At 41.0% G+C, this 17179-nt stretch overlaps 1 protein-coding gene across 2 annotated transcripts in view; it reads right to left on the reverse strand.

Annotated features, from left to right (window-relative positions):
- The window catches only part of LOC146834595 (calcium-activated chloride channel regulator 1-like), a 328733-nt gene that overhangs the window by 160307 nt on the left and 151247 nt on the right, over window positions 1-17179 (reverse strand). For both annotated transcript variants that reach the window (XM_085602048.1, XM_085602049.1), the window contains one exon: window positions 12087-12193. In XM_085602048.1, the coding sequence (XP_085458174.1) occupies window positions 12087-12193 (107 nt within the window). The remainder of the gene's footprint in view (window positions 1-12086; window positions 12194-17179) is intronic.

Genomic DNA, 17179 nt, shown 5'->3' on the forward strand with positions numbered 1-17179 from the left:
AATTGGTTCAAAACGCTGCTGCGCGATTGATTAGACACGTGCCCATGCGACAACATATCTCCCCCGCACATTAAAGATCTTCACTGGCTCCCAGTGGCTAATAGAATTAAATTCAAGGACCTAACCTTAGCGTTTTGATCATTCTATGGTCTCTGTCCCAGATATTTGAAACTATGATTATCGGTGTACAAACAATCTCGCCTACTACGGTCCAACAATCAGAATTTGCTGGCCACCCCACGAATTAGGAAGGAGCGATGGGGCTGCAGATCGTTTGTGGCAAAAGTGGCTAAACTCTGGAATTCCTTGCCGCCGGCTCTGCTCCAAATTGGAATCAGAAGGCCTTTTTACGAAGGCAGTTAAGACATGGCTTTTTAACCTGAAATAATCCTGTGGGATAAATGGTGCCTGACCTTTTTTAATTGTGCTGTCACATGTTGTTATAGCGCCGGGACACCTCCTTTGGGAGGTAGCTGTTTTGCGCTTTATAAATGGCCGTATTAGTATTATTATTAATATTTTGCGGTCCAGACAGTTCTTCCCATGAATCATCCTTCCGGTTGCCTTCTCTCCTCCCGGGAAGAACTCACTTTCAGTTGTCTAATACACTACACACACCTATTCACTAGCTAACAGAAGGCTTCTGGAAAAATACATCATTTAGAAATTTTTTTAAATCATTGCGTGCAAGCACCTATTCAATGTGAAAAACAGGCCTTTCAGTGTTAATGAATTATTCTTCAGTTAACATGGCATCGACTGGTAGGCTAAATTATATCAACACATTTATTTATTTAGCAGGCCTTTAACATGTAAGCATGATTACCTACTACAAATCTTGCATTTAGTATGTCTTTACTTAAATGTATGCTTTTCATATTGAGAAAAGAAATTGACAGCCTATAAAATTTGCGTCAACAGTGGCAACCATGGATGCCATTTAGAATCATTAAAAGCCAAAGGGCCTGATTTAGATCTTGGTGGACAGGCTACTCTGTCACAACAGTGACGGATATCCCGTCCGCCGAAATATAAATCCCATTATATCCTATGGGATTTATAGTTCGAAGGAGGTGATATCCTTCAAACCTTGTGACGGAGTAACCGATCCGCCGACATCTAAAGCAGGCCCAAAGTGCTCAGCACTACCTTCTCTATCAAGAAATTCATCAGCTAAGTTATAAGCTCTTCTGCTAAGACAACAATTGATGGACAGAATGCAGAACAATGTCAAACATTCACCCCAGTACAGAGATCTGGGCCTAAATCCATCGTTTTTTTGCTCACCATGCCATTCCAGTTTGAACCCAGCCATATGCAAATCAGTCTTGACCCTGTGCCTCATGGGAACAGTCCAGCCTGAACTGACAAGCCAGGTCCTCCCTGGACTGGAAACAAGCATCCTAGGACCGGTTTCGGGGTTTCACCCCTCTTCAGCCAGGATAGCTTGATTCCAGTGGCATGGAGAGCACGGGACTCACGTCTGAGCATACCCGGCCCACTCGGGGTGACAAATGCAAAAACAACTTCTGCTAAGACCATTCTTTTTTACTGAAGTAACCTGAAGACCTTTGTCAATTTGTGCACAAAGAAGTCCTCTGTGAACCTATGCGATGTCCAGTTCTTAATACGTGCACAAATAATATTTTATCACATATAATTTAAGCTGTAGCATACATTAATATCTAGCATTTTACCAAAATAGATTTTAATTAATATGACGTTGCTGCATGATGGACATGAGTGGTCTGTTATTAACCATTGTCTGTTTACAAGTGATGAGCTTTTCAAGATATACATTAGCAATAATTGGCTGATCCACCGTTTGAAAAGTCTTCATGAAGACATGCGTCAGAGGAATGGTATAGTTATTTGAAACATTCCCTCATGCATTCCTTTACCCATACCATCATAAGCAATTGGCTGTTGTGTCTGCTCAGTCACAACACTTTAGCTAGTTCCCTGTGTTCACCACTACAAACAGGTATGTGCTGGTCACACCTTAATCACAAGCAGTGTTTACATTACAAACACAAGACTTCCAATTACCATGAGATGAGGGCACCCCCACATGCATCGACCCTTAGAGATGGCACTAGAAATCTGAGTTGCAGTATCTGACTGAAAAACAAGTCCATTATTGAATGGAGTAATACAAATATGACAAATTGTTTAAAACTTTATGTCCAAATAAATATAATATGTCCCCTTTATAACATTATCACACAGCATATAAAAGTAGATCTCAATGTGGAAGAGGAGGAGAAAAAACATGCGCAACTCACTTTTTGGGCTGAATTGGCAGTGAATGTGAAATGATCCTATGCTAGATTGCTGGTTTCTGCTAACCGAAAAATATTTCCCCTGGAGATTTTTGTTGTGCATCTGGGTTTCTGATTCACGAGGATGACTGGCACTGTTCCTTTTTGACATTCTAGACAAGCTAGCTTCTCTGCCTATACTTTTTTCTACATGCTTCCATCCCATCTGATGTCTGCCTTTTACATTTTGCATTATTTGCTTATGATAAAAGGTAATTTGGCATTAAGTGCTTCAAAACAGCGGGTAGTCATCCTTTCAACTGTTTCCTTGGACCGTCAATGGTGGCTAAAGGCAGTCCTTGCTCTCCCTCCCCACCTCACCTGTCAGGAATTGCTCCATTCTTGCCTGTGCCTCTTGCCTATGACAAATCACTCTTTTGCCCCAGCTCCCTTCCAAGTACTCATAATGAATGCCGCTCATCTGCACTGGAGTACAGAAACCACATGAACTAGATCATATCCACCCAATGAGGCACAAGCTGGACATCCACAAGTAGGTGTTATGGTTAGTGGATTGTGACTTGAGACCTTCTTGCACACAATACCTATATTGTACTTGCATGTGTCGCATTGCTCTCTCTATTGACAGTATAGTTTCAGGTTTCAAGTTTTCTTAAATGTTTGATTTATGCCACATCTTGCAAACAAACACATAGCAATTTTAAAACATGATATCGTTGTATCACATTTCATTTTAAAATATATTTTCCCCAAAATCTAGCAAAATAACTCCTCCTAAAATAAGCTTAATTTAGGAACTTCAAAAACAGAAAAGGGTTTTAAATCTCATGCTTTATTAAAAACTTGCAAAAAGAACAATTGATGGACAGAATGCAGAACAATGTCATACATTCACCCCAGTACAGAGATCTGGGCCTAAATCCAACATTTCTTTGCTCGCCATTTCAGTTTAAACCCAGCCATATGCAAATCAGTCTTGAACCTGTGCCCAATCGGAACAGTCCAGCCTGAACTGCCAGGTCCTCTCTGGACTGGAACCAAGCATCCTAGGACCTGTTTCTGGGTTGCACCCCTCATCAGCCAAGATAGCTTGACTTCAGTGGCATGGAGAGCACGGGACCCACATCTGGCCATACCTGTCCCACTCGGGGTGACAAATGCAAAAAGAACAATTGATTAACAGAAGGCAGAAAAGTGTCATACATTCACCCCAGTACAGAGATCTGGGCCTAAACCCATCGTGTTTTTGCTCACCATGCCATTCCAGTTTGAACCCAGCCATATGCAAATCAGTCTTGACCCTGTACCCAATGGGAACAGTCCAGCCCGAACTGCCAGGCCAGGAACTCTCTGGACTGGAACCAAGCATCTTAGGACCAGTTACTGGGTTTCACACCTCATCAGCCAGGATAGCTTGACTCCAGTGGCATGGAGAGCATGGGACCCACGTCTGGGCATAACTGTCCCACTCGGGGTGACAAATGCAAAAAGAACAATTGATGGACAGAATGCAGAACAATGTCATACATTCACCCCAGTACAGAGATCTGGGCCTAAATCCATCGCTTTTTGTCCACCTTGCCATTCCAGTTTGAACCCAGCCATATGCAGATCAGTCTTGAATCTGTGCCCAATGGGAACAGTCCAGCCCAAACTGCCAGGCCAGGTCCTCTCTGGACTGGAACCAAGCATCCTAGGACCTGTTTCGGGGTGGTGTGGTGAGCAAAAGAATGATAGATTAAACCCAGATCCTTGTGAATGGTGGTGAATGTTTGCATTATCCAGCATTCCATCCACCAATTGTTTCTTTTGCATATGTCGACCTAGGTGGGAACGGTATGCCCAGACGAGGGTCATGTGTTCACTACACCACTGGATTAAAGGTAGCCCGGCTGATTAAGGGTGATGCCCTGAATGTGGTCCCAGGATGCTTGTTTCTGGTCCAGGGAGGACCTGGCTTGGCAGTTTGGGCTGGACTGTTCCCATAAGGAACAGGGTCAAGACTGATTTGCATATGGGTGGGTCCAAACTGGGGTGGCATGGAGAGAAAAAGAATGATGGATTAAACCCAGATCCTTGTGACTGGAGGTGAATGTTTGCATTGTCCAGCATTCCGTCCATCAATTGTTTCTTTTGCATTATTAAGAACCTGTCCCAACATTTCATTTGCCGTACATGTCCCTGAAAAGGACTGTGAGGGAAAGTTTAACCCTGGTACAGAAATTAGTGGAGCGTGAACAGCAGATCACCTGGGACACTGATTGTGCAAATCTGTGGATTTCAACTAGAAATGTATTTACGTGAAGCAGAGAAAGAACGGTAGCACATACTCAAATGGTGATGACAAGCAGCCGTAGGTCATAGCATACTTTTATGCAGTAGGGCGAATGGCCCCAGGTGCCAAAATGCCACACACCATGCTACACACCTTCATTTAGTGGTAACATTGCTTCCTTTTAGCACCAGCTCAGGTAGTGCCCTGCTAAAGGGAAGGTACTTTAAAGAACAGGAAGACCAACAAGACAACAGACGAGACATATCTTGTGCTTTTGAGACCTATGGCCATCAATCACCTTCCAGACCCTCTTTTGGGGACGAGGGCTATTATTAAAAGCTTCTGGGGAATGGGGATACCCTGGCTTGGCTATGTTAAGGTCAATCTTCTCTGTATGTGGGACAGCAAAGGGAAATCACTGTAGGGAAGGCATAAGGCACAGTGCACTTCGGAAATAATGGTTTGATGAGAGCATATGCTCCGTATTCATAATCTTGTGCCAAAGTTAACACAAAACAAGGGAAAGACCAGCTGTAAACGATGTGTGCATGTTTATCGAGAATTTTACAGCTTTCGACAATGCCTAAGCATTGAGAAGGAAGTTTTTCCTAAGAAAGGTTTTCAATGAGCCTCAGTGCATCAGGTGACAGGCGGCCTGCAGCACCCAAGAACAAGGTTCCCAGGGAGGTTATTGAACAGTGGCGGATCCTCTGCTAAGGTGAAGGAGCGTCACCCCACTGCTTTTCCCAGTGTATAAAACGGAAAAATAAAATGATAATAACTGGACATTATTATCATTTTATTTGTTTCTGCTGTGGCATCTTGGTGGGGTGGATGTGCTCTGTTGACAGTGCAGGGGAGAAGTGGTTTGCTCTCCCTAAGTGTGCATGAATGTTTGGCCAGCCGTCTCGGGCACGCCAAACATTCATGAGCACTTAACTTGTTCTCCACCCAGGCTGGACTACAGCCTGGGTGGAGAAAAAGCCCAGGCTCCCATTTCCTAGTAGAGCGCCAAACCACAGCACTCAGACCAATCACAATGCTGCATTGCAGGGTTGCGATTGGCTATAGGGGGCCTGGGAGCCTGGGTGATTCCTGTTTGCACAGGAGAAACCAGGAAGAGGCTGGTAAGGACGGAAGAGAGGCGGCGGCCGCCACCCAGCAAATAAGTTAGGTATTATTATTTTTTTTTACCCCTTTTTCCTCTTCCCCTCTCCCCGCCTCACTGCTGCTTCCTGGGAGCAGCCGACCCTGTTATTGAAGATCTTGGGCCATACTCTCTTTCTGTACTGCACGTCTTGGTATTCTCCCAAAATACCAGGGGGTTAGCAAGGCAGCCTAGATGGTCTGATCTACTCCCCAACTTACCCACTATGCTGCTGCTCTGCAGGATGTCATGAACGCAGATAGATAAAAAAAAAATAACTGGCTTTCACGCATCAAAAAGATGCTGACTTCACTGGGTATGAAAAAGCTTTGGGAGACTCCATCTCTAGTCCCTATTACTTTCCTTTTAAAGAGTATCTGCTATTCTTAGGAGACTCATTGCTAATTTCTCTCTCGATGCTTCATGAGTTTATCGATCGGTTCTCCGTTTTTTTATCATGCTATGGCTGCTTATCTAAATTATTAAATGTCTCACAATGTTTTTTAATTGATTGTCTAAAAAGTTTAGTATTTTAGTTATTTATAAGTGTATTTTATATTTTTTACTGTTTACTTTTATAGCATTAGTTGCCGAAATAAAGTATTTTAAATTGAATCCACGCTCAATAAGGTTATGGATCCTAGATGCCATCTCAGGTGGTCCTGCAACAAGGAAACTCTTTATGGCCAGATAAACAAGTGGCGAGAAGTCCCCTACTGAAGAGGGTGAGCCAAAGGAAAATGATCATTTCTGTGCTTGTAAAAAGGAATACCTTTCCAATTTGGCATTCACTCTAAAACAAGGTTTTGTCTGATATCCCAAACTAAGATGGCCTCCACAGTATTTAAACTTTCTGGCAACATAGGAAGTTCTACCTTGGTCGGGGTGCTTTTTACCATAAGTTGAAAGCAATTACAATGTTGCTTTCTACCTGTGGGTTTGGAACTGCTGTCAACTCCAAAGATTGCAGGATTGAGGCATGCTGTCTGTTAGAAATGGGGTTTCTAGCTGTCCGAGTATGCACCCTCTACAAGCAGGAACCACCACTCTAGTCAGGGGAAGCTAGATACACACTAAACTATAACCTGTGCTCACCCTCTGGTTGCTTGGCACAGAGCAGTCAGGCTTATCAAAACAGGCAATTTGTATTTGTGCAACACACACACACACACACACACACACACAGTAACACAATGAAAACACCACACAAAATACTCCACACAGGGTTAGAACAATAGATTATAATTGCATGAGTAAAACAAGGCCAAAACTATAAACATCTAATAAACAGAACTAGACTTATGATTTTTTTTAAATGAAATCAAATTTTAGTGCTTAGAGTCATAAAGCGCCATACAAGGACATCTGCCTGCAATAGACTGGGGTAAATCCAAAGTTCAGGCCAACCGCAATGTAGGACAGGCCAGCTACAGAACTCACGTAGGTCCTGCTGAAGAAGTAGCTTGGATGGAGAAATCGGCGACATTGAAGACCTGATGCGATAAGCAGAGGAGGCGATGTGTCGTCGTCAATCCCGTGGATGCAGGTGATGCATCGCTTTCAACCCGCACAGTTGATGAAGGGTTTATCAACGAATCCATTTGCGATGTAGTTTGACATCATCACGCAGTCTTTTGAAGCAATGTCGTCCTGCGACAGCCGCGTCGGTACCAAAGGGCGATGCAACACACACACACACAGTAACACAATGAAAACACCACACAAAATACTCCACACAGGGTTAGAACAATAAATTATAATTGTATGAGTTAAACAAGGCCAGAACTACAAATATCTAATAAATAGAACCGGAGTTATAATTTTTTAAAGATTAAATCAAATTATAGAGCGTAGAGTCATAAAGCGTCATCTGGGGACATCTGGCTGCACAATACTGGGGATGCGTCACTTCGAATGCACACAGTTGAGGAAGGGTTTGTCGATGGACCCCCTTTGCGATGCATCATCATCGAGCTGCGCAGTTTATCATCATCACGCAGTCTGTCGAAGCAATGTCGTCGGGCAGCAGCCGCCTCAGCGCCAAAGAGCGATGCATCGGCTCTGATTGGCGCAAACTCACCGATGTGTTGATTTAGATGATCAGCAAAGCGGAAATCACCTTTCAGGGGTCCACTACTGGATTGGCAATACATGCCAGGGCAGGACTCATAGATTGCAGTGTCCAGGAGCTGTCGCAGTGTTGAAGGAAGTCTTTGATGGCCCTGAAATTTCAGAACAGGGGGCAAGCCAGCAAGCCCTTGGAGCCACGCTGGGTTCAAGTGAGATGGGTCCCGTACTTGACCTCTATTGGGCAGTGATCAGCAGGTAGCAGGGCAGCACAGCAAAGCAGAAATGCAGTTCTTCCAGAGCAGCAGTCAAGCAGAGTGGCAATCCTTGTAGCACAGCAGTCTTTACTTATGATAGAGTTCTTCACAGGTCCAGTAGTGTACAGTCTTGGTAGGGTCCGAGCCCCAGCACTTGTACCTAGTTGTGCATTTGAAGTAGGGGTGACTTCAAAGAAGGGTATTTGAAGTACACACATGCCCTTTCTTCCCATCCTGTGTTTGTGGCTGTCTAGACGGAATGCACAAAGTGTGGCTGTCACCCACCACAGATATGTACTGGAAACAGGCTGCAGGCACATAGAGCAGTAAGAGCAGAGAAATGTGGCATTTCTAAAACAGTAATTTTAAATCCAACTTTACCAGTAAAGAGAATTTATCATTACCATTCCAAAGATTTAAAACATGAATTAGGAATTACAACTTAAAAGTGTATTAAGGAGTTCCCAATGCTAACCTCTGAGAGGAGTTGGCCTCACAGCAGTGAGAAACAAATTTGAGTGTTTGTCACTACTAGGACATGCAAAACTTACCAGTACATATCCCAACTTTAACTTACACAGCACCCTGCCCTATGGGATACCTAGGGCCTGCCTTAGTGGTGAGTTAGGTGTAATAAATAGGGAGTTTAAGGCTTGGTCAGAAGTTTTAAATGCCAAGTCAAAGTGAAAGTAGACTGCACAGACAGGCCCTGCAATGACAGGCCTGAGACAGGTTTGAAAGGCTACTTGTCTGGGTGTCACAATCAGTGCTGCAGTCCTACTAGTAGCATTTATGTTGTAGACCCTGGGTATATGGTATACCACGTTACAAGGAACTTACAAATAAACTAAATATGCCAATGGTGTATACATCAATGTTACATGCTAAGTACTAGACGCTTATTATGATTTGCTTCATGAAAGATGTGCACTTAAAGTGAACACAGTGGACTCCACCATTCCAATATCCATGTATAAGCAATGGGGTTGAATTTCCAGGTGTGGTAGGATCTGTCTCATAGTTATGCATTGTGCAGTGTGGTTGCTCTTGGTTTATGCATTTCCTACTAGTCTGTATTTTCCTCCAAAGGTTTTTCCACCACATTCTTGCACTTCTACCCCAAGGAAAGAGCCAATATTGTTTCACCTAGATATTAATTCTGACATTCCAAGGATCAACAAGAGTTTGTGACCAGTGGCAAAATATGAAGGCCCAGGTGTACAAAGCTTCCCGTTTGCATTTCTTAAATAGCGACTCCATAGGAATCGCTATTTAAGAAATGCAAAAGGATATGTACTAAATTTGCAATTCCCTATAAAGTAGGAATTGCTAATACGGAATCACAAATAGGAAATGTCATTGCATTCTGGCCTATGGGCAAAATAGGAAATGGCTTGCATTACCTAAATTATGATTTCCTAATAGGAAATTGCAATTTAAGAAATGCAAAGCCAAGGGTGCCTCCGGACTTGAAACCGCCCCGAAGGCACCCCGAATTTTCTATTGCACATGCAAGTGCACATATGCCATAGGGGCAAATGTGCGCTTCACGTCACGTTAAAAAAAGCATTTTTAAATGCATTTTTAAATTTTGCACATGGTGGCCATTGATTTCTAGTCGATGGTAATAGCATTGCCTAAATGCCCGATTCGCATTTAGGAAATGCTACGTACATGTGTTTTAGGAATCGCACAGAGGTAATCCCTATTTGTGATTCCAAAATGGCGGTTGCAATTTGAGATTTCTACCAGGTAGAAATCACAAATTGCGACTCTTTCTGCCGCTTTGTACATCTGAAAAGGCCATTTAGCATTTCTTAATGGGCCGAAATAGCGATTCGACCCATTAAAAAATGCTAAATGGCTTCGAACATATGGGCATTAGTCCTCACCCATGAGTAAAACAGTAGGCAGAGAATTTTCAACCAAACACTCCCAAAATAAATCAGCAGAGTCACAAATGTCATATATCAAAGGGGAATAAGCAAAGGGGATTACCAATCCAAGGCAATGTACAGAATGTTAATGTCTAGATGAAGAGGCAAACGTTCTGCTCAGGGATATAATATTCAAATGAGATTAGATAGCACTTCTTGCCCTCAAAGATGAATATCTGGGAGTGCTAATCTTCAACTCTTGCAGGCGAATTCTCAAGTCCGACGCAATGGAACATATTGGAAGTTTGTCTTCCTTCACTTTATGCTACCTTATGTGGCATTGTGCTTCCTGTTGACGCAGGAAGTGACAGCTCTGAGATCTTTAGTGAGAGCAATCAATTGCATGCATGGATGGCATGATATTTGTGTCACAAGAAGGGAGAATGCTGACAAAGTTATTTAGACCCAACTCTGATTTCCAGAAGGATCTGACACAAGCACAAACATTTGATATATTCAGAGGGTGCAGCTCTCTCAAAGGAAGCTGTAGCTTAGCTCTAATATTGGCAGCAGGCTCGGAATGAAAGGTGTTTTTTGTCAGCCCTTTTATTAAACCAGAGGCCAACGGTTAAGGTAGTGTGCTCACCAGTAAGAGATCACAGTCATCCTAAGAAGAGTTGTGATTACATATGAGCTGTCTCATTTAAAGTTAAATGCTTAGCAGATGACAGAGTTTACTGTTGCAACCTCATTCAATGAGGAGGTACATAATTCACATATTTACAAGCTTTTGGCAAATTTGGCTTCCACCTCTATCTAGACACAATTCTGTTTTATGCAGAATACCCTTCGGAAGCCATGAATGAGGTGACTGACTGCAGTCTGTGGTATTGAAAGGGCTCCAGATGGATTGAGCAGTGTCACCGCTTATTTTGACAAGTGGGGCCATTGCATAAGAAACATTTTAGCAACCAGGCTGGCAGTGCTAAATGTGAGCCTGTGGTTTCCGGTGCTCAGCACTGGCACTTAATCATCAACACCGGTGCTTTTCATGAGCACCAGTTAAGGACACATTAATTTATGGTAGGCACAGGGAGATTAAGTGATTTGCCCAGAATCACAGGATGTTGAGCCAATGCCGATACTCAAGCCTGGTTCCTCAACTCCGAAGTTGGCAACTCTGGCCATTATACCACACCCTCTCCCTACTTTCACGGTTAGTAGTTGGTTCTGCGCTGACAGGATAAATGGGCTGGTGAAAGCTGCCTCCAGATGAGAGCACCAGCACTTATGTTTTGTACAAATTAACCACTGAAGGCTGACGTTCCGGGTACTGTCATTCTTAAGGTGGCGACTGAACAATGAAGCTGTGATAGTGGATGTATTAATTCAAGACAGGAGCATTAGGTCCCTTGTGCTGTCCCCCTTTTTGATAATTCTGAGTATAACTGTCACAGTTGCACCAACCTTGCAAAACAGATCCAAAGAGCAACGCTAGTATCTACACATCCTTGAAGCCACGTATAACCCTGCAAATAATATGAGCTATGTTGAACTGAAGCCAATATGTCCCCGCATGTTTGCATAGTGGAGATAATACAGCTATACAGCCTCACACTAAGTGGCGCTTACACTCTGGGTGTACCGCTGACCATCTCTGCTTTGGAAGATGCAAGCACCATTGAAGTTTAGAGGAGTGCATCACGATTTATGCACATTGCACAGCATTCACATTTGAGCATGGGTCAGGGATTATGAGGATACCCTTAGGGTTGTGGGAGGTAAAAGCATATTTGATACTTCACTGGAGTTCAAACATTTTGTTCCAGCTCTTTATGAATTTTCCTAAGATTCTCCAATCCATTGATTGGTATCTGATTTCCTTTTATTCTGTTTAGAGACCAACACGTTTTCAGAAGATGCTATGCCCCAGGCATATGCCACAGGCTTTGCTCTTAATTAGGCTGTCTTGAGTTTTACTTGCCTACAGGAAAAAATGCTCCACTCACAAACAGAAAAAGTTTACTGACAGCATTTCACTATATTTTTATAACATTAGGAACAGGAAAGTATGAGAAAACTGAAAAACACGACACATGCACCTGTGTTTTTTACCTTCTGAATAACACGCTTAGATGCAAATACACTTACAAATATGCTGTTGTCCTAAATTGAACAAACCTGATAAGACAACTGTGAAAGATTTCCACTTAGTGATGATATTCCAATGAAAGCATCAATTAATCCATTGGAGTCCAGTCTATCAGTGGCAAAGAATTTACATCCACCTGTAATTGAGCACAAAATGATTAGACTAAACCTTGTGTGTGAATGTAAATTTGAGTTGCAAATGATCACACCGTCAAAACACTATTCCCTTTCTACTGCTCAAAAGCTAGTGACAAATGTACACAAGTCAAACTTTGTATGACAAGTTAAACACACAGATGTTCATCAGTATTGAAGAATCATGTAGCAAGACAATTTTTTGTTGCAAATAAAATTAAAGCATTGTCAAAGCCATGTGTCATTTTAAAATATGCTAATATTGACAAATACTGGCAAGTACGAATGCTATTTACATGCATTGTCAAAATAAAGCTATGCATTTCTTTGCCAGTATTTGTTACAAGGTTTGAATGATTAAAAAGAAAAATACCCCTGATGTACCCCTGATGTTTTAAATTTGAAAGACATTGAGATCTCATGTTACACACAATCTGCAATATAACAAATCTAGAATGTCACATGTTCCATCAACTTAATAATGCGTTGGGGTAAGGGGTTGGTGCCTATGACCTTGCTTGGAAATGTGTGTTTCTTGAGAAAATAAACATTATTTCAAAACAATTGGAGGGCATCTTCAAAATACATTAGTGTTTTAAATAAATCATAGACCTTAAAATAACAAAATATTTAATGGCAAAGACAATAGTTATGCTCAATGGTCAAGTGTAAAGAAGTCATATATTGGTACGATGAAGTAGCAGTTGCATTATGGGAATAATTAACTGCATTCAAATGTCAGTGGTGTCACCGGTGGCATACGCCGTATAGTAGATTATGAACACACATGTTCAGAAAGTGTCAACAAACACCAAATTCAAAGGTACGGAGGCAATCTGCACGGTGGACTCACAAGTCATTTCAGTTCTTTTGATAAAAATATGCGGTACGCTTTATGTGGAACCTGACGGTAAAATCTGGAACTTTTCACAAATCTCATTAAATGCTTGTAATAAGCCAATAAGTCATCTTCATGTACATTCATCCTACTAATAGAAATTGGTGCCCTAAAATATTCATTTTCGCTCTATACATGGACAACCTCATCATGATCGGGACGATTTAGAAAAAGCGTGTAAGAGTACATATAAGAGAACTCCTGTAGTACACTTTAAATATAGTAAGATGCGTTTGTGGCTTTCCCCAGAATACCCAGAATGACAGAAATTAGAATATGAGTGAATGAGTCTGCTGGTTTCCCACTCTTCTTCTTGTATGGAAGAAATGTAAATTTAATCCAAATTATATGTGCAGTCAGGATATGATTATTCAGCCTGGAATCATGAACATCTATTTGGAAGAAGATGTATTCTTTTAAATATTCTTGGGCTATTCATATACAGTGAGCACAAACAGAAATGACTGAGTGAGTTTTTCACAAATCTGCCCCTTCGTGTACAACAGGGACAAGTATACTCAGTTAAGGACTCTTTTCATGCTTGAAGATAATACATCTTCATTGAATTGAAGCAGGCACTTGACCCAATTTTAGCTCCAGGATCCATCTTCTCTAGATGTATGCTTTTTATCTTTTAAGTACTGTTGTACAGTGCTTTTAGAATCTGTACACAACAAATTAGACAACTAATCTCTGTTTCTATAATCATCTATTTCACTTTTTGGGGTGAGGTCTTTAATGAAGAGTTTTATCAATGGTTTGCTTGCTGACATTGAGGTGTCTTTAAGAATGGCTATTGTGGATAAATCGAAAACCTTCACAATATAACCTAGATTCATTGTCCATGGGCTTGCCCTCCGAGTCTGTAAATGCCATTTGATCCAATGCCTAAATGAACCATGCTATCCGTACACACAGCAAATATTTTAAATTCATTCCCAATACTTTAGTTTAATATTCGTCAGCCCCAGCTCCAATCATAACGCATTATTTAAAGAGCCTTTCATCTTTGTAGTCTGCAATTCATTCTGCATCCCTTTACCGCGGATTTACAATTTTTAGGTTGTAGTTCTCCTTGAGCACTTCAACAAACTTATACTAAAACTGAATCCATCTTCTCTAAGGAGATAGCTACAACTTTGGCTCTCTGTTTCTGGATATCCATGAACGCTTTTATGCAAAGATTTTCTTTAAAAAGGATACTCAAGTATCTATAACCGTTTGCAGTTTCCAGTTCCTTTGCATTGAGACGACAATCATTTTTATTTTTACTTGACTTTGAGAATATCATTACTTTTGTTTTTGTAGTATTTATTTTCAAGTAGTTGGCTGCACAATTCAAAAAGAAATCATCTATTTGTCTTTGGAAACACAGGGAGACCCATGGGCGTATGATCCAATAAGATGGCATTTTCAGCATAGAATATAGCTAGGATTAGTTCTCCAAGTTTCAGTGGATATACACAAGTTAGACTATGTTTTGTCAGAACATCAATGGTATGCGAACAGAAACTGTTACACAAGACAAGGTGCACTATTCACAAGCCCAAATTGGTGCCATGTATGTAAATAAAATTGTTTACACATTTTTCACCTATTTAATTTGTTTAAACACAATCAAAATCCTTTTGAATCACGAGACAAGAAAACAAAACGTCACTGATTACTGCATTAACATTCTTACAGTAAAACAGTTAATGGATGGGATGTGTCAACTCATCAGTTAACGTCATATTTATTATACAGATATTCATTTTCACAATCCGCAGTATCCATGAAGTGTTACAAGTCCCAATGCATTTCGGGAAACCCTTCGTCAGGGGAACACTGAAAATAATATAAATATTTCGCAGAATCAGAATCAATATGCTTGATTAACAGAAAGAAAAGATTATAAAGACTTAACAGATCAAAAAATTATAAAGGCTTAACAGATCAAAAAGACCCGGGACCAGCAGGCAAGCGAACCATGTTGCTGCAATATGAATCCTTCAATCTAGTCACCTGGGAGATAATGTGCACCAAGCATCAAACCAAATACCATAATTCTCATGTTAAACAAACCATCACCCAAAAGACAAACCCAAACTACCAGAAAGTGCATGATGTGCCTAATGTTTGCAACCTTACTGCCCAAAAACCACTCAAGTAATAATAACTCACCTAGCTACTCCTAAGTAGATAAAAGCTGCAGTTTCTATAATGTATATAAAAATATATATGAAGAGATAAAAAGCACGATGTAAAAGCATGTATAACAGTATCGTAAAAGTAATAGCAGCATCTGTAATGGAACATTACTTACTATGAATGATTTCAGATTCCCTGACCCTTTTTAATCTTCAGTGCAGCTGATGACACTCTGTAAGAAACTGTACAAACTTACAAACTGTAAGATCAAAGTAAACTAATTACTGATACCGCCTATCTTCCGGTTTCCTATCAACCCACTAAGTGCCCTACTTACTTGCAGAAATTCCGTCCGTAATCCTAACATCCTCGATGGTACTTCTTTAAAAAAACGCCAGTGCCGATGCTCTCTCCACCGCATATTTAAATGCACGTAAACAATGTATGTCTGCGTCCACATCAAACAGTAAAAACAGACTCGAAAAACATTACCGTAACGTTACTTAATAAGGGAGTGAAAAATGCAAAGAATTCTCAGACTTCCTAATTCAAAAAACGGAAGGCCACTTGCTGTGATAAATTTAAATAAAAGAGTAAGCTAAAACTAAAAAATAGAACTAGAAAGACAATGGTGATAACACTGTTCTTACCCCATAGAATACTCAAACCTATAAGATAATTCATATAGGCAGCCACGATTAACGCGGTAGCCTATCACGTGAGTGCTTGAAGAAAAAGGGAATCTATCAGCTATACCATTTATAGTCTATAAAAAAGCTACAGCTCCTGCACCTAATCTGGTCCTAACCTCAAGAAAAAAATAAAAAGGAAAATAAACAGTACCCTGGAAAATACACAATACCCTGGTTAACATCACCAATCACAAACATTAATCCTAATGCCAAAATCTATCATGTGAAAAGCCTGAAGAATAGTCCATAGTGCAGAAACCAAATCAAAATATCGAGGCCCCAATAGTCAATCATGAAAGTGATTGATGTATGAGTACTATATACAGATAACAGAAGTTAGCCTCATAAAAAGTAAACCATTTCCAAGTTATCACTCAGACCACCTGGTGTCAATGTATTAATATGACGTATCCAATATATTTCCCTTTGTGCTAGATGTTTTTGAGCATTTATGTGTGGTGCCGCTATAATCTTTTCTAGTATAGTGAAACGCAGCTGTGGAATCGTATGTTTTTGTGCCAACCAGTGCGCTGCCAAATATGATTTCATATTGGCCATTCTAATCATGCTCTTATGCTCTGTGAGACTAACCTTTAATTTCCGCGATGTGCGACCAACATAAACTGGCCCGTACGGGCATTTGATGGCATATATCACCATTTCTGAATTACAATCAGAAGTATGCCTGAGTTTAATGGCTTTGCCAGTATGTGGGTGCGAAAATGTGTCTCCCGTGATCACATTACCACAGTTGAAACATTTGCGCATCCCCGCATGTTTTGTCTTTGATTGATCAGCTCGACTTTTCTTTAATAATTCACGTACATTTTTTGATCTTGAATATGCAAATATCGATTGAGAGGTAAAGACCTCCTTGAAATCATTCTCCTGTTCAATAATTTCCCACCTTTTCAAAATGCTCCACTTGATAGCCGGTGCTGCCGTAGAATATTTAATCACACAGACTTCTCTTTGCGTCTTAGGTTTCATCACCTTCTTCAGCAGTTGCTCACGCTGTAACTGTTGCACTTTCTGCTTAGCTGTTTCCCGAATTGGTACTGGGTATCCTCATTGTTGATATTGTTGAGGCATTTCTTCAATATTTTTATCACTTGTGTCTTCATCAGTGGTTATTCTCTTAATTCTGATGAATTGGGATAGTGGCTAGTGATTCTTAAGTGCTGGCGGATGAAAGCTTTTAAAATGCAGTGCATTATTCTGATCTGTGGGCTTCCTATAGACATGCATTTGCAGCCCACCTTGCTGTA

Source organism: Triturus cristatus, chromosome 4_2 (assembly GCF_964204655.1).
Source record: "Triturus cristatus chromosome 4_2, aTriCri1.1, whole genome shotgun sequence".
Taxonomy (NCBI): domain Eukaryota; kingdom Metazoa; phylum Chordata; class Amphibia; order Caudata; family Salamandridae; genus Triturus; species Triturus cristatus.